We start from the raw sequence: 23,136 nt of genomic DNA on the forward strand, positions 1-23,136 counted from the left end.
AATAACTCGGAGTTTTCTAAACAAGACATTTCCGGTGTAAACTCATCTTGAATGGGGTTAAGAACCACGCAGATAACCTAGTAGTTGGCAAGCACACGAGGTCACTCCACCCAGTTTCGGAGTGACTCTATTGCCCTGTGGAAGGGTTGTTGGTTATCCTTCAATGGATGATGATAATGTTCATACTAGCTATATGTCATACTATTCTAGCATTTTATTAGGTAGCGTCCGAACCCAGGAAACTGGATATTCCCTGTTGTGGTGACTATGCAAGTTGTCTAAGTTTAAGAATAGAAAAAGAATTCATCCTAGAGATGAGATCTGTTGACCAGTAGACCCACGACGCCAAAAATGGGTGAACCACCACCTCCGAACCCATGTGGGTCCGTGAGCAGCTAGAGAATTGCTCAAAACGTTGAGGCCTCCCAAAATGCTTAGATAGTAGAGGAGATTATGCCCAAACTTCTTAGAACCAAGAGAAAAGTCTACGAATACTTACTAAGTTAAGGATGCAATGAGAGCCAACAAGTAGGTTACTTACGGAGTATTTTTATACCCATCCTTTTCTCTTTTTAGGTAGGATCTTAGTTTCAAAACCTAAAAAATTGGGTATAAATATGTTTTTTTCATTTAATATACAAAATATATTAAATATTAGCCGGAACATTTTAAAATTTTCTTAAAACAAAATTGATCCCTTATTGTCATTATAGGCGAGTTATGAGATGATTATATGCTCCAATGATACAAAACTAATTAATTAAACTCATTAACTACAAGTTCACTGTAAACTTAGAGTTGCACATTTATGCATTGTTCGTAATACTTTTAAGTCGTAGGGTTTTCAGCCTACGTTGCAGCCTCGACGCTCCAGCCTATTTGCATATTCTCTTACTGATTTTGTGGGTGTCTAAAATTCTTAACCCTAACTAGATAGAAATGCATGCACGACACCCCTAGCCCTGCCTCTCTACTCGTCTTCAATAGGTAACAAACCGGCGCACCATGTTTAACGCCTCTCCCTTGTATTAAAATCCCCACGCCTGCGTTCGACTTTTCGTCGTCGTAATTCTCATCTTCAAATACTCGTACTGAAAACTCATACTCGTGCACTAAACCAACCCAAACACTGTCTTCTATATAGAGAGAAGCTTTTTCAACCTTCTCTCCTTTCCTGCCATAGCCTGAAGGAGGAGAAGAACATAGATAAATGGATGGAAACCTAGCTCTAGGCAAATAATAAAGTTTGGTACTTAGCTGTCCCATGATGTCAACAGCTTCCATAGCATAGTGGTATTGCGTTTGCTTTGTAAGCAAAAGGTCACGAGTTCAATCCTTGTTAGGAGCTTACTTTTTCCATCCCAATTCATCTTTCCTCGAGTTGACTGTTGTCATGGTTTTGTGAGCTACACATGGGTTAAAAGTCCATTTTATCCCTGGAATTACATCTTTTATCTTAAGGACTACCCTAGTCTTTCTCGGGCCAACAACTTACCTACTTTTCTTATATGGAAATGAGTGAATTGTATCTCGTCATGTTATATTTTCAACTACTTATTTAGTTAAGTCCCCAAAATGGTAGGGATATTGAATCCATTGTTAGAGTCATTCATTTTACCCGTGTAATTACATCTTTCATCTTAAGTACTACTATACCCTAATGAATAATTTGTTTACAATTCAATCATAAACCTAGTCTCTCTCGGGCCAATGAGAGGGCGGGCCCCATTAAACAAATGGTGACTTCTATCTCGTCATATTATATTCTCAACTACTTATTTAGTTAAGTTCCTAAAATATGGTAGGCATATTGAATCCACTGTTAGAGTCATTCACACCCATACAAATCGAAGAACAAACCCTCGTAGGTAGGAATTCATAAACTCACTTAACATTAAAATTGAGTATCATGTGAAATATTAATATTCTCAATTAATGGATTTATAAGGAGAGATTAAATATTTTTTTGTCTATCTAGTCTTTATACAAACTCATTTTATAAGATACTCTCACTCACATGTCTCCAAAATACAAAGTAGGTCGTATCAATAGTATTACTCAGACAAGACATCCAACCTTATACATATACCTTAGACCCTTTAAGTTATTACTTGAATATAATCCTCTTATATGCCAATCACACATGTTCAAGATTAAATTAATAATATTGGATTTTCATACGAGGAATAATATTAAATTACTTTGAATTGACATGTTTATTAGTGGGATGTGAACAATGCATTTTCCCTTTCATCAGTTGAATACTCGAAACTCACTTTTCATCATTTTCACATTTTCTTACGTTGAACGTGAGAATATTTGCTAAAATCACCACACCTAAACGGTGGTGAAAGTTCTCTATTTATAATCATTTAAAGAATCAAATAAATAACAATGGATACAAGATATTTGTCTAAATTAAAAGACAAAATATGATACTAGTTAACTGTAATGGAAGATAAATATCTAGATATTTGCCTATAATAAAAGATCAAATATAATACAAGACTAAATATTCTTTTAACAAATTAATAGTTCTTCCAAATGTAATAGCCGAAGGCAATCGTTAGTTGATATTGTCCACTTTGGGCTATCCTCAAATTAACTAAATTTAATTAAATGAGACGACAAAAAAAAAAAAAACAAACAAACAAACAGTTAAATTGAGAATAATAGATACTCACAATATTCATCGTTTTCGGTGTATCAGAAGATTTCAGGATTCCACTGTCGGAATCGCTTCCTCCTCCGTTTCATTCAACACACACACACACACGCTACTTTCTTCTTTTGTCCAAACCCCTAACTAACCCTAAAAACCATCCAATTTCCACTTCCCCGATCATCACAACTTCAAATCGCTTCCCAAATCCCCAATCAATGCTGCCCTTCACCCGGGACACTTAGTCCCAATCCTATATGCCACTTTTTCTTCAACTAATACTTGCCCAATACTTCCGATCATTCGCTTAATTTCCCTGATCAAATGGGTCGCTCTCGGGGAAACTTTCAGTCCGACGAGGATCCTACTCAGAGGTTAGCAGTTCTCTTCCTCTCTCTGTGTATTTTCTTTGTTTTCTATGAGAAAGTTTGCTGGTTCGTGGTTTACTGAAGATACCCTCGATTGATTCTTGCGATTTTTCCGGGTTTTTTTTTTTTTTTTTTTTTTAATAATGGGGGAAGGAATTATGTATGAATAGTTGTGCATTTGACTGACCTTCTACTGTACTAACTATGTTCTTTGGTTCAACATTTTGGTAAAATCTTAGTGAGTTTTTTCGTGGAAGATGTCTTCAATCCGATCATCTTCTTGTGTTGTTATGTTGATCTTTATGAACATATATTTCTTTGTTCTTTTTCTTGATGCATTATGGTTTGTGTTGTTGATATGAACTTCCATTTTGGATGCTGCAGATCAAGGAGGAAAAAGAATTCTTCTAGTGGAGATAATTTGGAATCTACAACGGCAGGTGCTTTCTACTTTGATTACTTAATCGATAGAATTGTCCTGCAAAAAATTGTTATGCTGGTTCATGTTCCATTTTAATGAGGCTTTCTACTGTCTGTAATTCAGATCTTGTGTGCTCTTGTTTTGAACCATTTTTTGTCTAACATTCTTTTTTAACTTTAAATCATTTTGGGAAAAAGGTCAAGGGACAACTGAAGGGAAAAAGGCATTATATCACTGCAATTATTGCATTAAAGACATTACAGGGAAAATCCGCATCAAATGTGCCATGTGCCCCGACTTCGACCTTTGTATAGAATGCTTTTCGGTTGGAGCGGAGTTGACGCCTCATAAAAGCAATCACCCATACAGGGTTATGGTTAGTAATCGTCCCACGGTTGTATTTTCTCTTAAAAATTGTGTAAGCTTATTTGTTTTTTAAGAACGGAGTTGCATGAGAAATTGGGTTATTGATACGGGAATTAGATGCATTTGCGTTGTGTTTCGTTCAAAGCATGCTTTTAGAGGTTTTCTGTATTTCATAACGTACCTGTCTTGTTTTCCCGCTGAAGAGAACCATATAATAAGTTGAATTAATGATGCACTTAAGTACATCATAGCTTCTTGAAAAGCATGAAAACCTTTAAATCGAACCGTATATGCATTTGCTTTAGTTGATCGTGTTGTCATTTTGACAGGATAACTTATCTTTCCCACTAATCTGCCCAGACTGGAATGCAGACGATGAAATGCTACTTCTAGAGGTATTATATCTTCTCATAATTTTCCCACACAGCTTCATATTAAAGTGGATTACAGACTTCTTTGCAATTTCCTGTGGTCTTTATGTTCTTCTTTTGGCCTGAATAAATAATTTCATAATGTAGGGGATCGAAATGTATGGCTTTTGGAATTGGACAGAAGTTGCTGAGCATGTTGGGACGAAGAGTAAAGAACAATGCATAGAACATTATTCAAGTGTATATATGAACTCCCCATATTTTCCTTTACCGGTACGAGATTGTTAACATGTTTAATTCTCCAAGAACTTCGGTTCTTCCTTCAAGAGATAAACTTCTGAATTTTTCTCAGGATATGTCTCATGTCGTTGGAAAAAATAGGAAGGAGCTTCTTGCTATGGCTAAAGGGCATGGTGAAGACAAGAAAGGTTTGTGAAACATTCATCATCTTGTTATGTTGAGCTACACTGGCGATGGGTTGAGGGGATCGTTTGATGCTGATGTTCGTGTAGCTTCAATCTAGTGCTTTATTCCAGAAGATTCTGGTATTGCGCCGATGAATGGAGTTCACGATTAATTTTTTCTTATGCTGCAGGATATTCAATACTTGGAGAGCTTACTTTGAAGGAAGAGTCCCCATTTTCTCCTCCAAGAGTCAAGTATGTGAACTGTTACCTTGAATGGTTTTGTTCTCTTTTATTATTTCGCTACCTTCGCTTCAATATTTTCTTTTATTTTCAGAGTCGAAGATACACATAAGGTAGATCCTTCTGGCCGTTTATCATCAAGCGCTACGTCAGGTGAGGCATAGATATCTATTATTGTTAAATATGGATCGAGTATGAACGTATATCATGTTTAAATGTATATGGTACTGTTTATTTTATTGCAGAAGGCAGCTTCAATGTTGCCGCCACCACTGGCAACAAAAAAGCGTCATCCGCGAATCAAGTTAAAGATGGTCTTGTTAAAATGGAAGGTTTAGTCAGATAAATTCTATAGCTTGCAATTGGATGTTGATAATCTTAAAACCTTTTCCTTTACTGGGATTTCCAGACAAGGCTTTCTTTCTACACTGCTTTCCTAGATAGGAGTCATGAAAACGGTACTTTTTTCGTACCGAAGGTGATCGATGACAACGTATATCATCATGTCTTCCCGTTCCCCTCTCTCTTTTTCAGCCCCTAATCATATGGAAGCAATGTTGAAGCTAAATTTCTTTAAATACTTGCATATTCTTTTTAGAGGTTCTAAGTTGTTGAAGCTAAACTTGCATGATGATTTGACGGCAGATTCTCAAACAGACCGGAACTTTAAAGGAAAGAAACCTAATTTGCCAGCAAATAAGGGTCCATCTTTAATAGAGTTGAGTGGTTACAATGAAAAGAGACAGGAATTTGATCCAGAATATGATAATGAAGCCGAACAGTTGCTAGCGGAGATGGAATTTAAGGATGCTGATGGTGAAGACGAGCGTGAGCTGAAAATGAGAGTGCTTCGTATATACTCTAAGAGGTAATAGTTTGTAAGAAGATGCACTTTTATGAATGGATTTAGTGCAACTAGTCTTAAATGTTATAATGATGAAACTGTTTTGCAGGCTAGATGAAAGGAAGCGTAGAAAAGATTTTATACTGCAAAGAAATTTGCTTTATCCGAGTTCTTTCGAAAAGGACTTATCGGTCGAAGAGAGGGCAATATGTCGTCAATACGATGTCTTCATGCGTTTTCATTCAAAGGAAGAACACAAGGAATTACTTCAAACAGTTGTCGCAGAGCATCGGACCTTGAAACGAATTCAAGAACTCAAGGTTTGAAAACTCAATTTTCTGTCATATTTTGCAAGATTCAAAGTAGGTAGCTGTATCTCTGTAAATGAATCTACGAACGATCATGCAGGAAGCTAGAGCGGCTGGGTGTCGTACACCGACCGAGGTAGAGATCTTTCTCGATAAGAAAAGGAAAAGAGAATGTGACCTTACAGGGCCTGGAAGTCAGGGGAATTCAAACATGTTCATGCCTTCAGAGTCGGGAGGGAAGGACTCGAATTCACGAGCAGCAGTGCAGGGTGTGGGTGTTTCGGGGTCTTTGAACGACTTGGATACGCTGGGATTCAACGGCGCAGATTTTCTTTCGGAAGCTGTAAGTGCAACGGTTCACTTAGTAGTTAAGTTAATGTTAAAGAGAATGAATGTTGATATGGAATTTGGATTGGGTTGGCAGGAAAAAAGGGTATGCAGCGAAATAAGAGTAAGTCCACCAGTTTACCTAAGAATGGAAGAAGTGTTATCAGTAGAGATATTCAATGGGAATGTGAGCAACAAAACTGATGCCCATCGCTTGTTCAAGATTGAGGCAACCAAAGTTGATAGAATCTATGAAATGCTCATCAAAAAAGGTATTGCTCAACCTTGATTCATATTCTTTCATTCTCCTCTTCTTTTTGTAAACTCAAGTGTTGTATTCTTAGAATGTAATATAATAAGTTTAACACTTTTCTTAGGCTTGATTTGGTAATAAGTTGAAAGTTTAGCTTAAAAAATAGTATCTCAAATTTATTTTTCTTATACTTTTTGAATCACTCAAATTGGGACTCAACCCAAGAAGTTATAGCTTAAACAAGACGGTGTAGAGTAGAAAATACACAATGTGATATGTGACATGAAGTTAATCAAACTATGACACGTGAAGTAACAATTGGTGTCGTTTTAATTGTTTTATTCTATTAATCCGACTGGAAGCTAGAGATATTGCGGTGAGGGAAAGAGACTTTAGAACCTTGTAGGAAAGCCCTTTGACTGCAGTGGAGGATATCATGGGTATAGAATACCATAGATTGACACAGAGAGAAGATCTCGACCACTTAATCGGGGATAACCCTGAATCACCCACTGAGATCACCAATGTCTGACTTACTTAAGAAATAAGTACGGATTGGGATAGCTAAGACTCCTTTGTATATATAATATTATATTTGAAATTATTTTATATAATATAATATTATATTTGAAATTTTAAAATAAATAAATAAATTTAAACTTATGATCTTATTTAAATGCATCATCTTCTCCATACTCAACCAACCATCTTTATAATCTTTATGCTCTTTTTAATTCTCTCTTTCTCTAAATGTCCTATCATTTGGGTAAGCGTTTCTAATTTTTGTTTATCTTTTCAAATTTTCAAGAGGCGCTTGAGGTGGAGTAGATCAAGTTTGATCAAACCACTATAAAAGTAAAGTTTGATCAAACCACTATAAAAGTAAGATTTCATAATGGTTTATAGTTTTGAATTGAATTATTTTTTTACTTGTTATTATGTTAGTGGTGACTTTGGTTGATCTAAAAGAAATTTGATAATTAGAAAAATTAAATTTTAAATCACTTTTTTAAAACTTTATTCACCCCTCTAGTATTGTCATACCGATCAAACATAATCGACTCTAACACTAGTTTGTCATGCTTTATTACAGAAGTTTGATAAATAACTCATATAATTGTCGTGAGTTTTCATTTTAATGTTTCTTCATGTTCAAATGAACGAAACATTAATGTGTTTTAAGTAGACTCGATCTTAGAATATTATTTGTAGGCCACTTACTATACTAACTAAAGAGATGCTTCAACCTTATAAATAAGACAACTAGAGTAGATAAATAACTCATTAACCATTAGAACTCTTGTTTATGCACTAATTATTTTTTTTATAATTGGGTTCCTTATTCTTTTTGTCTGTCACTAAATCTTTATAAAATATATAAAAAGAATTTTTCTTTTAAAATCAGTAAAATATTCTGTAGTGGTTTAGATTTACTTACCAGACATTTTGATTTACTCATGGAACATTCTGTAAATCCTGATTTCTAACAAAATAATGAGACAGCTAAAAATATTATTTTTGAACGCTGAAATATGTTTTTGTATCAATTTATGTCTTGAGAAGTGCTCCTTTCGATCTCGCCACTTCACGACTATTATTTTCAAATGATATAATGCAATTTGATTTACTATTATAATACAATTTTATTTTAATCGGTGGTTGGATCGTATCATATTATGTAGTCTTATAGTTTTGATCATTTGGATGCATTCGAAGAAACATGCTTAATTAATAACAATTGTATTCTCTGGACATGGGTGATATATATATGGTTGATGATTTAATTTTTTTCCTTCTAATATTGATAGTCTAAAACGAAAATTTCCAAAATATTTTCAAATTATCTTTACCGATAGATATTGTTTTTCGATTATATTTTTATTTAAGTATTTATCTGGTTGAAAATAAACGAACATTATATTCACATACAAACATTAAAATCATAATATATATATATATATATTTATTCAACTAATTTGATTCTATTCAATTTAATATACATTAATTATTTTAATATTTAATATATAAATTACAATAAATATGTTAAATATATCTAATATATTAAATATTAATTTCAATACTTTAAATTAAATAATTATTTTTTATATTTAAATTTAAATTAATAAAAATATTTTTGTCTATAAAATATTCTTCTATTTTTAAATTTTTATTAATTCTCTTCTCACTCTTTAAAAACTTTAAAAATATAATTAAAAAAATTTGGATGTTAAAGTTTATTATATTTTTGTTGGAAAGGCTCATAAATAAAAGAATTTTTACTTTTTATTTAAAATTTTAATATTTAAGAAGAGAAATAATAATAAATTGTGAGAAGTTTTTATGGTTTTAAAAAAATTAAAAGTAACCGTGAAAATTTAAAAAGTTTTAAAAGTATTTTTGAAATAAAGTATTTTTATTAATTTAGATTAATTTAAATATTTTAAATTAAATATATTTTTTTGATTTTAAAATATAATTAAAATCTTTCACATATTAGTTTGTTTATGATGTTAGGAATCACGACTCTCCACAATGATATGATATTGTCCACTTTGAGTATAAGCTCTCATGGTTTTGGTTTAGGCTTCCTTCCCAAAAAGGCTTCCCAAAAGGCCTCATACCAATGGAGATAGTATTCCTCACTTATAAACCGATGATCTTCCACTAAATTAACCAACTTGGGACACTCCCAATCCCAATAATCCTCAACATATGATTCCCTACAAATTAAGCTAAGCTTATTGTTGAAGTATGTGAAATCAAAATCATCACCCAAAAGACTACTCATCTACTTTCTTTTCACCGATGAGATCATGTTATAAGCTCACTATTTGATCAAGTAAATTTTCTCTTGGGATTTGGATGAAGTTTGTTGGTGAAATCGTTCATTATTGAGTAATTATTCTCTTAATCTGACCTACGCCAAGAAATCGGATTGAAATGGCTGAAATCTGGAATGACCCGAGTTTGATTGTGTAAATTTGTTGTTTCGATCCTCTCAGTTCTCGCCGAAGTGATTGTTCTTTCCGCGGATTGATTTCATGTAAGAATCTGATGCCATTGTTCAAGTTGGAAATGATTATTGTCGTTGTTGTATAAGGCATTAGCCTAATTGTTACGATTTGTGGTTTTCAGGTAGCGAGTTGCGGGAAAATGGTGGCCTGTTAATGCCGAGTGGTGAAGATTTAAGCAGGTGGAAGCCAGAGAGTGAATGTTGGGTTTCTTCTCAATTTCTCAAACATCCCTTTTCTTCACTCTTCGTTTGTTCTCTTCTAAATAAAGTCGACGCAGTTTTTTTCGTTCTAAATATGAACACATTCATCATTTAAACCCAACTCTTAAACTATTCTGATATCTCTGTTTATTGTTGATTTCCCATGAACTTTTGTCTGATTTTCAGGGGAAAATCATTAAGCTAACTGCGGAATTAATGGTACTGTCTGTTCATAATCATCAAGTCCTTTAATCCTTATCTTTTCTTTCCAGCATTTGTTGATAAAATGTGAGGATCCCTGTTGCTTGCATTGGATTTGTTATGTTTAAGAACAATAATTCTTCTGGTGATATTTGAAAGTGCTTGAAATTTACCTCAAATGATGTAATAAGGTTGGGAAAATTGAAGTTTCACCGGTTTCTGCTTGTGGAATACTATCATTAGATAGAAATTTTCTATGTTTATCCCCAAACATTAGTCTCTTCTGAGTTAAGAATCAAGAATTTGAATCTGGTTAGAAGATCTTTGTTGATTTTGAGATGGAGTCTGGTGATGTTGAACAATCTTTGCTTCCCAAGCTGTCCGATTCCAAAAAGAGGAATTCTCTCCAGAGAAGAAAATCGATCCATCACGAAATTTTTTCACGTTCATTAGAACATAACAATCAACCACGAAACGGTGATGAAGCGTCTCATCAGCGTGTGGTTGTTAAACAAGTTAGTTTTAGAAAAGTATTTGTTGTGTTGGCCACTTATTTGGGAGGAGGAACACTTTGTTTCTTCCTTGTTGGAGATCAAATCAATGGCAAGAAAACAAACGGGATTGTTGATGCCATTTACTTTTGTGTTGTGACAATGACCACTGTTGGGTATGGTGATCTTGTTCCTAATAGCATTTGTGCAAAACTACTTGCTTGTGCTTATGTCTTCACTGGAATTACTCTTGGTGGGATGCTTCTTAGCAGGGCGGCCGATTACATTGTCGAAAAGCAGGAAATTCATCTGGTTAAGGCCATTTTCATGAGCAAAAAGATCAGCTCCGGTGAGCTCCTTCGAGAGTCTGTGGCACACAAACTCAAATACAAAATCATTATGACTGGAATCGTCCTTTGGGTTCTCGTCGTTGTCGGTACTCTTTTCTTGATTCTGGTTGAGAAGTTTGAGTTCACAGATGCCTTTTATTGTGTTTGTTCCACAATCACAACTCTTGGCTATGGGGACAAGAGCTTCTTTACAACAACTGGTCGTGTTTTTGCTGTCATTTGGATAATGAGCAGTACCATCTGCTTGGCACAGTTCTTTCTGTACCTCGCCGAATTACGCGCCGAGAGGAGACAGAAATCACTAGTGAATAGGGTTCTCTCCCGAGACCTCACTTTCTCTGATCTCGAAGAAGCAGACCTTGATCATGATAAAGTAGTAAGGTAAGCCTCATTTTCCTTTATATTTCTTCCCCATTGCCCATATCCTAACCCTAGTTCTGTTGTTTTATTCAATTCTTGCATGTATCTTGGACTTCTTGACAACCTGATATATCAGTGCTGCTGAATTTGTTGTATATAAACTGAAGGAAATGGGAAAGATCAATCAGGAAGATGTTTCTCCGATACTTGACACTTTTTATAAGCTTGACATTGATCAATCAGGAAACTTAACAGAAGCTGATTTAGTAACTTCATAGTCGTCGGCGTATTGACACCGAACTCATATCAGACAATAGCTCACGTAGAGCATCGATGAGGTGATCCTTGCTCCTTAATTTGTCCACTTTCTTAGTAGATATAAACCTCATGTTCATGGCTAACTTTTAACTGATCATTCATCAGAAATTTCCTTTACCCATTTGGATTCAAACAGAATATGTGAAGAATACATGCATTATTGCACTCTGATTCTATTTACAAACCATTTTAGAATTGAATACATGTTGTGTTTATTACACTAAATTCTTTGGTAGTTTCAGCATACAAAGTGAGCAGACATAGATGAATTTCAAGACATCAATGTCTAAATCGACTGACAACCGACGAATGATCTTTTATTGGTACTTGTATTGGTATTCGGCGTATTCAGGCCGTCCTGCTACATAATCTAGGATCCTTTCACCTGCTCTCTCACCATGAACTTCGGTTCCAACTTGGAAACCTCCTCCAAAGGCTGTCATTGCCACCAAAAGTACGGCTGTGGAGAGAAAGAGAGGCCAAAAGAATGCTAGAATACTTAGAAACCGGGGCGCTGCATATACGAACAATGACATAACCACTGAAACTGCTGCTACAACAGTTAGCTGGTCTTTGTGTTGGAGAACCTTTGTTTGAATGACCTGAATGTCCATGGCGAAAGACAGAGAGAGAGATGGAGAAAATGGCTGTGAGAGATGATTGTTATGAGTCCTTTTTCTTTTCTTGTTAGATGGTATTTATAAATGATGAGTTTCAAAAGTTCTCAAACTTTGCTTGGCTGATCAGTTTCTCATTTTTTCACAAGATGCCATAGTTTTGATGTGAAAATACTGAAATGCCCTTGTACAGGTAGCAATATTTTGGTGGGGGAGTTGAAGTAAGAAGGGGGTTAATTAGTCATAAGACAAGAAACAAATGGAAACGTGATGAGATTGTTGTCCATTTGCTTGATTAGTCGGTTACTTTGTCCTCTTAGAACTGATCACTTTTTTTTATTCATATGGATTGCAGGGTATGATGAAGGAAAAGAATGGAATCTTTTCTTTTTCTAATCCTTTGCTCAATCAAAGAACAATTCAGAACAATAAGCAATCCGATTATTCTGCGCTTATATCGACCGAGAAGGATTGGATTAGCAATGGGTTGTTCTCCATTGATGAAAAGCTTCAATTATAATGTGAGTTTTCCTTATTCAATGCTCTTATTATTATTGGTGTTGATAATCTGATCTCTGAAGTTCAGTTTTGGAAGAACTGTTAGGCTCTAAACCATGTGGCTTGTGAATATTGATGTTGTCGGTGGATAATAATGTGATGAAATGAAATCGGATTTTTGGGGATAAGGACTTTAAAAGAAAGAATTATATTATTAAAAATTGTAATCATAGGATGTTGAGGAATATAGAGTTGTTGGAGAGTAAAAGAATTCTAAAAGGAGATGCTGATTGATGCATTCAACTTTCAAACAAAAATGTTTAATAACTTCATAAGTGTGTCTTATAAGCTTCGGGCATATATTTGAGTCATTTTAAAGCATATTGTTTTTTTACTATGGATTCATTCTTGTCTTTGTGACTTGGTAGAAAGTATATGATCTTAAATTTTATTAAAACTTGCTCAAAATGTTTTTATAATTCTAATGTTTACTGTAGCTTCTAAATCAACACTTAGCCCGGGAGAGATTTTTTATTATTTTAGAGTTCTTTGGCACTTAGTTTTATTACATCTTTTTAACAATTAGAAGATTTCTAATTTATTTATTATCTATTCATTGCAATCTAGTTTGCATTAATATCATAATTTATATTTTTTTCTGATTTTTCAGATAATTTAGGACTCCTCAGCTTCATCCAATAAGTCTCCTCCTCCAAGTAAACTATTTTCAGAGTAGTTTTTATTTTTTTTTTTGCTTTTCAGAGTAGTTTTTATTTTTTGCTATGCATAATTTCTTAAACTAATTAATTTTATTGCCTTTTTCCTAAAAAAAAAAAAAAAAAATTCAGAACCTATCCTCTATTTTTTATTTTTTTATTTTAGAGTATCCAATTGTTTAGGGAGTGCTGAGATTTAATTATCTTTAGTTCTATATTAAACTATGTTGGGACGTTAAATTTTTTCATAATCTATCATTGTATTTTGTTCTTATTTTAGAGTATCTAATGTTTGAAAAGTACTGATATTTAATTATCTTTAGTTCTATGACAATGTTGAACTATGTTAGGACGTTAAAATTCTCCTTTGTTGATAAAGAATTTGTTGATTTGAATGATCCTAGATTGATTTGTGTTTGTTTGTGAACTTTTAATATCTTTTATTTCAGATTTTATTAAATAATTAGGAAGGGGAGATAAATAAAAGTTTTTTTTTTTAACCAATTAACCTTTCCTAACAACCCGAAAATAGAGGGTGAGGTTGGTTTGTGAATTTTTTTTTATTGGGTTGGGTTTGGGTTTGGACTTCTAAATTGGTCCAAAAAATTCTCTCAACCCAACCCTCCTCGATTCATGTATACCTCTAATTCATAAGTGAGCCTTGTAAGTTTGAGTATTTTGAGGTTTGAAAATGAGTTTTAAATATCAAAATCAAGTTTGTTTTGAGTTTTCAAAATAAAATCCCGAAAAAAAAAGAAAAAATTTCGGGTTTAAAGATCGAAGAAGTAGATTAGATATCTCTAAGCTACACAAGTTTCCTTCCTCGACCTCGTTCAAAACTCTTCTTCCTCCGAGATTACAGACAGCATCGGCCGCCATTTTCGATGCCCTCTACCGGGTCCTCTATAGCTCAACAATCTATATGCAGATTGCATCTTCTTTGCATTTGCCAACAGCAACTTAAACTGTTCCCTAGTAACAACAATTTTCACCTCCCTTGCTCCTCCTCCACTCGAGTACGCTGTCTTCGAGTAAACCAGAAGATTTTCGAGCTCTTTCAAGCATGGAACAACATCGAGAAGAGGGTCGTTGCCTTGTTCAGTTGCGGAATCGACCACTGTAGCTAACTCGGGGGAAAGGTTCTTCGATGGCGAGTGAACGCAAGGCAAGATGATGCAGTTTCCCATTGTGTCAATGAATGGAGAAGGAATGGAAGTCTCATGAATATATATATATATATATAGCATGTGGGTTTGAAGCCAGAACGTGCCAAGCATAACACTGCTTCACGACCTGTATGAATATATAATAAGACACAGCCAACGACTTCGATGGGCAATTAAAGATAAGAAATAAGAAGACAGTACCATGTTAACTGCACTACCACAGAGTTCTCACTAAGAAATTATAAAAATTTTAAATGATCAAAGTCAATGCTTTTAATAATATCTTCAACTCTGAAAGAAGCCTTTTAACTCTCCGAAGCCGGAAGAATATGTTGTTAGGAATCACGATTCTCCACAATGGTCTGATATTTGTCTACTTTATGCATAAATGCTCGTAGTTTTGATTTTGAATATCCTTATTTGTAAACTCATGATCAACTCCTTGATTAGCTAACGTAGGACTCCCTCCCAACAATCCTCAACATATCTAAGCCACTCCGTGGTGAAAAATACTCTTTCTTCTTCCCTCCCAATTCCACTCGTTACTTATACCCTACTGTTGTGTAGCAAAATTATAAACTCATAATCAACCCCTGAATTTTAACATAGTTTCACGGTCATGCTTGTCCAAGGAGTGTTGTCTATGGCGCATGTCGAATGTCTCGGTCATGCTTGTCCAAGACGTGTTGTCCATGGTTGCATGTTTGTTCCAAACCCCTTTTATATGCTTTCATCTTAGATAGATCTTTACTATTTTATGTTGTGTCAATATATGACAGTTCACAAAAATCATGTCTACACCCGCCACAACTAAAATGCTCCAAAATGTACTATAAGGGGGTATGACTAGTTTGTCACTTCTTCTTACCTTGAGTTATATGCTATTTAAGCCGTGGTGTTCCTTTCTTTGCTTATAGCCATATAACGTTGCTTTCTTCAATTCTTCAATCAAATGTATTCCTCACTCACGTTTTCTAAAACATTTTTCACAAATGTGACCTGAGTCTCAAGCATACGCCAACGTTGTCCACGAAGGACAAATTTCTCACGGTTGACTTATTCGCTGGTCTTGTTCCACTATGGTAAGAATGCAAGTGTGACTCACAGCACACATAGCTAAAAGTAAATCGTAGAGAATAACATTCGGCTGCAGTTCTCCTTGTACACAAGGAGAGCCTCCTCACCGTATCTGGCTCCCCCATAGGCTTGTAAAAGAGAAGCATAAGATGTCCAACTTGGCAAAAGTCCATTTTTAATCATCTCTTTGTAGAGGGCCTTGATCTTCCAAGGTCTTTTAGCCCTACCCATAGCATATATAACCAAGTTTGGCTTGATGCCCATAGCCTTCATTTCTTCATACACAATTCAAGCACCCATCATAGTTCCCAGCCACTTCATGAATTTTAATCAATGTCAAGAATGTTGCAGGATTGATGCGCCAGTTTTCTGTTCTTGCATGATCATACAAGCGGAAAGCCAAGCCAACATTACCAGCACATATCCATAGGCATCAATCATAGCAGAGTTCGTGACATCATCAGGATTGCAATCAAAATTAGGCATCTTCACAAACCACTCAATAGCCTTATTAGACAACGAAAACAACCTAGCAGAAGTAATAATTGTAGAAAATGTCAGATTACCTGGCTTAGCTCCTCTGTTAAGCATTTCGTCGAACAGTTTGTCTGCACCCTCCATATCTCGGCACTTCCAAAACACCTTCAGAGTCACGTTAAAAAGAATCGCCTCTTTCCTTGACTTCAACAGTTTCTGAAAGTACCGAAGAGCAAGAACTCCGAAATTCACGAAAGAGAAGCATACCTGGCCTCGTAAGATTGCTTCCGAAGTTTAAAAAGCTCTGGGGGTTCTGGGATTGACACCAACGGAGCTTTTGGACGAGCAACCCGATTTCCTATCGGGATTTTTCGAGATTTCATCATCAGAGGCGCTCGGATTCTGGGTTTCTTGAGAAGCGTATATCCTGTAGCCAGACATTGGTAGTTTGAAGGGATGTTTTTGGATGGCGAGTTATCGGATTTTTCTGTTCTCGTCATTTCAAAATTTGTACCCGAACGTGTCAGAACCATAGTCTCTTCTCTGAATCAACATGAACATACACAGTGCAGCTAAAAGTTTTCAAGTGAGAGTACTTGAGTTATTTTCCTATTCATACCTCTTCTAGCAACTTGAATTCCAAGATAACGACCCTCTATTGATCAAGTAGGTTGTTGTATCTACAACATACAAGAACGACTCAAAATGTCTTTGACAATTTAGCATGAATCTTCATACTCTTTACCTATTCATTTAATGTTACGTTCATTCTTTCAGCAACACCATTTTGTCTTGTACTACCGGAAACTGTCCTCGTTAACCTAATTCTCTCAACTGCGCAAAGTGCTTTGAATTCTAACTTGTTGTACTCTCCTCCATCCTCAGACCTCAAGCATTTGATCTTCAAATCGGTTTGATTTTCAACTTAAAGTTCCCACTTCTTGAAGGTGGCAAACACATCTGACTTGTGTTTCAAGAAATAAATTCATACCTTCCTGCTCAAATAATCGATGAAGATGTCCTAGAACTTTGATCCACGAAGTGATTGAACTGGAGATGGTCCAACCGCACTTCCTTTAATTCTCTGACAACCTTTATGTAGCTAACTTGTTTCTATTTGCCCATAACGCATCTCTCACAATGACCCATATCAACATATTTTAGGTGTTCTAAAACTTCTTTTGCAACCAACAGCTCCATTCTTTTGACACTCATATGTCCAAGTCTATTAGGCCATAAACTTGAATTTGAAGCACTCTCAGCAGCAACAAGTGCCTTTTGAACTACTATTGCTGATCGTTTGGTCATTTTTTGTATGTGGAAATAGTCAAGGGTCTTTTGAACTGGGTTGCTACTCCATAAGTCTATCTTGAGCAAGACAAGGGGACCACACGGTTAGACTTAGTAGTTGGCTATCACATGGAGCCGCTACCCTAGATTCAGTTTGATGTTATGGTCTTGTGGAAGGGTCGTCAGCTAGTCTTAGAGATGATGTTCAGGATTCATAACGTCATAAATATTCTTTTATGAGATTGATTATGATGAGGTCGTGCCTTCTATATTTAGGATACTAACGATTCACTTTCTAGACAATGTAAGCTAGCTAAGTAAGAAGAACAAAAAAAAGTTGGCCCGCTCTAAAACTCAAATAAACCATCCCAGAGATTTACGGTGCCAATAATAAGTGAACAACTTTCAAACTCAGATTAGGTTTATGACATGCATAAGAACTGCCCCAAAAACTTTGACCTTCAAGAAGCTTATATAGTTGTAAAGTTTAGGCTTGAACTCTCTAATAACTAATTAAGTTATGGATACGATTAGAGCTTACAAGTAAGTTACTTATTGAGTATTTTTATTCCCACGAGATATCATCTCTCTTAGCTAAAGGGTTTAGTACCCTCCATAAAAAGAAAAGTTAGATGGTTTCGTACCGGTTTAATCCCCAATAATGTTGAACACAACTCCAATGGTGAGATTAATGAGAATTCACATCAATCCGGTTCGAATTCAGTCTGGTTTTCATTTACTTTTCTACATACGTTGACATCTCAGAGCTTTCGAATTGAGGAATGAGCGTTTTTAACTATCTTAAAGTTATTGAAAACTAATAACCAAGATGAACATAATGTGAAATGAATTATTATTCTGTTACGCCCTTGAAGCCTCAATGCCGAGCTCTATAGTGAGGCCAGGCCACATTGTAATGTAATTAGAACTCCCTTATTATCATAACCATAAGGTGCGCATGGACGTGACTGGCACCATTCACGAGCTGCAACGCCTCACATTACACTGCATCCTGTCGCATTTTCTTCATTTAGATACTCACAGGGGCTGATGTAACAACTCCTCCCTCCGCCATAGCTATCGTAAATAGGCCTTCCAGAAGCGCACCCATCGCAGCATGAGCGCGGCCTACCGAACCCACTGTAACACGGGCCCCCACCGCGCCCTTCATAGCACTCCCTGCAGCACACCCCCATCGGGTATGCCGGCGGGTACCCTGCAACCGGCACGCACGTGTTCCTTGGTACCGGCTTGGCTTGTACTGGTGGGGGATTCTGGACGACGACCGGCGGAGGATCGACCTTCTTGGGCGGCGCTGGAGGTGGAGGATCGGCCTTCTTGGGCGGCGCCGGAGGATCGACGACCTTTTGAGGAGGCGGTGGGTCGGGCTTTTTTGGCAGAGGAGGATCGATGACCTTCTGGGGCGGAGGTGGGTCGGGCTTTTTCGGCGGAGGAGGATCGATGACCTTCTGGGGCGGAGGTGGGTCGGGCTTTTTCGGCGGAGGAGAATCGGTGACCTTTTGGGGCGGCGGTGGATCGACTGTTTTGGGCGGCGGAGGATCGACGGGCTTGGGAATTTCAGGGTCTTGGATTTGAATGCTTTTGATAACCCCACAGCCCTTACAGCAAATTTTATCTCTCAGCTTCTCAGGATTACAACAAACCACTTTGATAATCACAAGGTTTTGTTTCTCATCATAAATCTGGTCTCGAATTTCTGTAGAACAAAACAGAAACTGGGTTTGCGTTCCTTTTTGCAGAAACTAAAAAACAGAGTAGAAGAACAGAGTAGAAGAACAGAGTAGAAGAACAGAGTATAAGAACAGAGTACTCACGAGGGAATTTGCAGAGAACTTTCTTGACCTTCTTATAACACCGATGGCACTGCAGGTCCACTTTAAGCATCATGAGCACAACCTTCTGCAAAACCCAACAAACCCATTTTGATAAACTCAACAGAGACATACAAAAACACACACAAAATCAGCAGGAAAGAGGAGTGTGGCGTGAGGAACGAGATGTGATACCTTGGCATCCGCCATGGATGAGTTTGCTGATTGGAAGAAAGTTCAGAAAAAGGGATGAAGGGAAAAGGAAGGGGTAGAAGCAGAGGAGACAGGGGAGTTGGCAATGGTAGTCGGAGAAAGAGCAATAAGACCCCAACACGTAACCATGTGTAGTTCTCAAGTTTGGTCGGCCTTTTTGTAACCCTATTTTCGAGTTGATCAATATTTATGGTTTGGGTCGAATAGTATCGAACCATGGAAGGGATTTTAGGGTTCGTGTAATTACACTTTACACACCTACCTGATCCACTATGATATCCCTTTTTCATTACTGATTAGCCAACCAACAAAAAGATGCCCAAAACAAACTTGTAACTCAAGCAACTTTTAGGAACATTTTCTTCCCTTTTTTTTTGATAAGTTCCTTTAAGGTTTGTAGGTTAAGAAATGAGCTTTTGATTGGTGGTTCATGAATTTTGTAGTTGGTAAAACTTTTCGTGGCTTGAGATATAAGTTTTCTCAGCTCAAGCCTACTGCCAGTAGATATTGTCTTATTTTGGTTTTCCCTTTCACTGCTTTTCTTCAAAGTTAATAAAGAGCGTTTTTTAGGGAGACGTTTTCACACCCTTATAGAATGTTACGTTCCCCTCTCCACTTGATGTGAGATCTCACTATCCACCACCTTTCGGGGCCCAGCGTCTTCGCTGGCATTCGTTATCTCACAATATTGAATGCACAAGTTTTCTTCTCCTAATGATAAATGGCTACACTCTATGACTATGTTGCATGTCACTACTAACGTGACAAATCCAGTCTATCTCTATTACCCAATATGAGATTCATTGATATGAGTGACTAAGAGCATGTGATCACGAGATTCAACCTTAGCCAAACATAATACACAATCCATAAGATAGATGAATCTCATCTATATAGCTTGTTGTATAATCTCTCTCGAATTTTCAACGAACCTATATAGGAATGTTTTGGGATATTACCTCCCAAACCGTAATAGCCTATACCACAGTACTAATAAACGACGAGGACCTTGAACTGTCCATGCACTACCCACAAAAAACGAGTTTGAATGATTAGACAGCCAGAGAACCTTATCCTCCTCATTTAGATCAAACAAAGTACACTAAATTATAGAGTTTCAAGTCACCGAGAATTTTGTGGTTTAGGTATGAATATAACAATAAGCATCATCGATAGCCCTTTGATTATACTTGGAGACAATAAGGGCCTCCTAAAAGTCAAGAATTTACCCAAACTGAGGCATCTACGCTTAGAGAAAAAACGTTCATCGAGAGGAAGATCGAGTTCATATAAATCACCCACATGTCTTGTGTTCAATTATACGTTGACCAACTTGATTGAAGCCTATGTCTAAATTATTAGAGAATATAAAGTAGAAAGTTGTGTTGACTTTTAATCCCAAATTAATTGAAAAAGAAAAGGAAAAAAGTCAAAGATATATTGAATTTGGTATTAAATTAGAATAATAAAGGATGGCCCACCTAGTACAACATTGGAACCGCACACGATTCCTCCACCTTTAATAATACTTAAAAAATACACTTGAAATTAATTTTCTTTTTATTACAAAGGAGAAAACGGATTGAGATACAGCTACGAAACGAAATATAAAGACTCAAAACACAAAGACGAACTAACATTCTAGAACGACCTTCTTTGTGTCCGTGCAGCTCTAAAACGCTCTCCGCCTCGACTAGCAACCTGTAAACACCTGAACAAAAGGAGGAAAAATGGGTGAATATAAAAATATTCTGTAAACAACCTTCTTGTATGCTCTTATCTTATCCTTAACCTTGTAGGTATTCATAGGCTTATCCCTCGGTCTATGCTTGCACTTCAACTAACGCACACTCATACGGCTAGAGCCACGGAGGGAAAGAAGCTCGTATAATATCATGGTGTACATAGATATTATAATGTACACATCTGTACTCATCATAATGGAGAAGTATCTTAATACACATAACATACAAAAATGCATGACAGTGTCTCATAACACTGAAGTAATTAGGTTAATTAATTAATTAGTCACAACAATCGCTAATTTATCCTTAAAATTTGTAGAAATCTATGGTTTGAAATGTAACTGTTAGATAAACACGACCCTCCACAATTGTATGATATTGTCCACTTTGAGTATAAGCTCTCATGGCTTTACTTTGGGCTTCCCTAAAAGTCCTGAATGGAGATAGTATTCCTAGATTATAAACCCATGATCATTTCCTAAATTAGCCGACGTGGGACTTTGATCCCACATCCAGCCCATGGGCTGGATCAGTTGTTTGTTTGGGCCTGCATGGATGCAGCAATTTAGGCACGGGCTCGCTTTGGGGCTTTCCTCTTCAAAGCTTTTGTTTAAGTTCAATTGGAGTTGTAACCAAATATATTATAGAAATTAATGACCGAAACCAAAGTAGCTCTAATTTTAATTAAATGAAGCTAAATTTTAAAATAAAATAAGATAAATTTGATACCTTAACAAACCCAATATATTCGGTATTAAAATATTTAATTTTGGACCTAATAAATCCTTAATAATTTTTAATTTTTTTTAAAAAATTAATTGATTAATTACATTTAAATTTCAATTTCAATTGTGTATAGTAATTTTACAAATTTTAAAAATGTTTTAAACTAATTTTGAAAGTGTCCTTAATTTTATCCTATTTAAAATTATTCTAAAAGAATTTAACTTATTATTTATTTTATAATTTTAAACTATAAAAAATGATATTGATAATTAAAAAAAAAGGTTTAATCATTTCAAAATTATTATCAAATATCCTCCAAATTAAATCAAATCTCAATTTTTATTTATTTATTATTATTATTATTATTATTTTGTGTGAAATCCTAATAAAATTTTAGAGCGAAAAAAAAAATAATAATAAATAAATAAAGTTAAACGTTAAAAAGATTTACTTCGAATCATCCATTTTTTTTAGAGACGAACAACTCTTTGTCTCCATAAATAATTTCTTATTTGAAAACTGTAATTTGAAGAGCAGGAGAAAAACATAGAAGCGATAAACATACAGGAGAATGATATACTATTATGAGGGTCGATAGAAGTTTTAGTAATGAAAGCCTTAGGATACCTGTAATCTATATGTCTAAGATTCGTTAATAAATTTGAGAGAAAACAGAATAAGTACGAGAATGTCGTAAAAACATGTTACTGAATTGTCTTAAAAAAATCTCGGCCATTATCGACGCTTATTTGCAGCCATTTTTTTGGAACTTTTCTAAGGTATATTCCATTGGAATCCAAATTCCAAGCCACACATTACATTAGGAGGAGGAGGGCAAAGGGCATATTGAGAGTTTGTGGTTTGCCACTCATAGTTCTCATCACCCTCGTCATTGTGGACCTCTCTTTGCCACTGCCTGTGTTGCCTTGGATATATGCCTCTCTCTTTTGTTCCTAAATGTGCCCAAACACACCCTATGGAGATACAGAGACCCCAACTCCATTGCACCACTCGCTCGAGATGCCTCTCTCTATTATACGTGTGTATCATTCAAGTCTTCTAACAACACGATAACAAGGAATATCCAGTCGATAACGAAACATGAAACTATTATGTTGCAACAGATGTACGAGAAACCGTTAAGAGTAATGGTTAGATTTTACGAACTGAGGTCTATAGTGACAAGCTTGTGTGTGAATCGATAAGTCTAACATCTTCATAAGTTGGGGACGATCTAAGCTCCTTGTAGTGGCTGTTTTTGGTAAAATGTCATTTTGT

General features: G+C 35.8%; 3 protein-coding genes and 1 non-coding gene across 7 annotated transcripts; 3 read left to right on the forward strand and 1 right to left on the reverse strand.

The window, feature by feature from the left end:
- Window positions 1-1,276: 1,276 nt before the first annotated feature.
- Window positions 1,277-1,348, forward strand: TRNAT-CGU (transfer RNA threonine (anticodon CGU)). Its single transcript has one exon. It is a non-coding gene; the product is annotated as a tRNA-Thr (tRNA).
- Window positions 1,349-2,688: 1,340 nt separating this feature from the next.
- LOC111802026 (transcriptional adapter ADA2b) lies at window positions 2,689-6,690 on the forward strand. Its single transcript, XM_023686286.2, has 13 exons — window positions 2,689-3,036; window positions 3,415-3,470; window positions 3,649-3,827; window positions 4,147-4,212; window positions 4,336-4,461; window positions 4,541-4,616; window positions 4,784-4,847; window positions 4,930-4,988; window positions 5,081-5,167; window positions 5,481-5,703; window positions 5,789-5,999; window positions 6,088-6,330; window positions 6,412-6,690. Exons 1-13 carry the CDS (start codon window positions 2,987-2,989, stop codon window positions 6,601-6,603), a joined length of 1,632 nt encoding a protein of 543 aa, XP_023542054.2. The 5' UTR covers window positions 2,689-2,986; the 3' UTR covers window positions 6,604-6,690.
- Window positions 6,691-9,312: 2,622 nt separating this feature from the next.
- Window positions 9,313-13,606, forward strand: LOC111802012 (two-pore potassium channel 1). Of its 4 annotated transcripts, none has more exons than XM_087127080.1 (5): window positions 9,313-9,610; window positions 9,703-10,905; window positions 11,077-11,204; window positions 11,320-12,639; window positions 13,287-13,606. In XM_087127080.1, the coding sequence occupies exons 2-4, from the start codon at window positions 10,321-10,323 to the stop codon at window positions 11,459-11,461; spliced, it is 855 nt and encodes a 284-aa protein (XP_086983206.1). In that variant the 5' UTR covers window positions 9,313-9,610; window positions 9,703-10,320; the 3' UTR covers window positions 11,462-12,639; window positions 13,287-13,606. The 4 variants fall into 4 exon arrangements, with proteins under 4 accessions (XP_086983206.1, XP_086983204.1, XP_086983205.1 ...); XM_087127078.1 differs by having other exon boundaries at window positions 9,315-9,610; window positions 9,703-11,204; window positions 11,320-11,521; window positions 11,744-12,639; XM_087127079.1 differs by having other exon boundaries at window positions 9,315-9,610; window positions 9,703-11,204; window positions 11,320-11,521; window positions 12,474-12,639.
- A 4,400-nt stretch (window positions 13,607-18,006) lies between these two features.
- LOC111802685 (uncharacterized) lies at window positions 18,007-19,597 on the reverse strand. Its single transcript, XM_087126763.1, has 3 exons — window positions 19,370-19,597; window positions 19,178-19,262; window positions 18,007-19,059 (listed from the first exon to the last, which is right to left on the reverse strand). The coding sequence occupies exons 1-3, from the start codon at window positions 19,382-19,384 to the stop codon at window positions 18,338-18,340; spliced, it is 822 nt and encodes a 273-aa protein (XP_086982889.1). The 5' UTR covers window positions 19,385-19,597; the 3' UTR covers window positions 18,007-18,337.
- Window positions 19,598-23,136: the final 3,539 nt, after the last annotated feature.

Source organism: Cucurbita pepo, chromosome 9, assembly GCF_057944985.1.
Source record: "Cucurbita pepo subsp. pepo isolate OVF chromosome 9, ASM5794498v1, whole genome shotgun sequence".
NCBI classification, from domain to species: Eukaryota; Viridiplantae; Streptophyta; class Magnoliopsida; order Cucurbitales; family Cucurbitaceae; genus Cucurbita; species Cucurbita pepo.

Bases quoted from the DNA above. Each gene is read 5' to 3' on its own strand.
- LOC111802685 (XM_087126763.1), bottom strand. The intron at 19,060-19,177 runs GTGAGTACTCTG...TTTGTTCTACAG, and splicing joins AGTTCTCTGCAAATTCCCTC to AAATTCGAGACCAGATTTAT.
- LOC111802012 (XM_087127077.1), top strand. From the start codon at position 10,321: ATGGAGTCTGGTGATGTTGAACAATCTTTGCTTCCCAAGCTGTCCGAT. The intron at 11,205-11,319 runs GTAAGCCTCATT...CTGATATATCAG, and splicing joins GATCATGATAAAGTAGTAAG to TGCTGCTGAATTTGTTGTAT.
- LOC111802026 (XM_023686286.2), top strand. From the start codon at position 2,987: ATGGGTCGCTCTCGGGGAAACTTTCAGTCCGACGAGGATCCTACTCAG. The intron at 5,168-5,480 runs GTTTAGTCAGAT...ATTTGACGGCAG, and splicing joins TGGTCTTGTTAAAATGGAAG to ATTCTCAAACAGACCGGAAC. The intron at 6,000-6,087 runs GTTTGAAAACTC...ACGATCATGCAG, and splicing joins AACGAATTCAAGAACTCAAG to GAAGCTAGAGCGGCTGGGTG.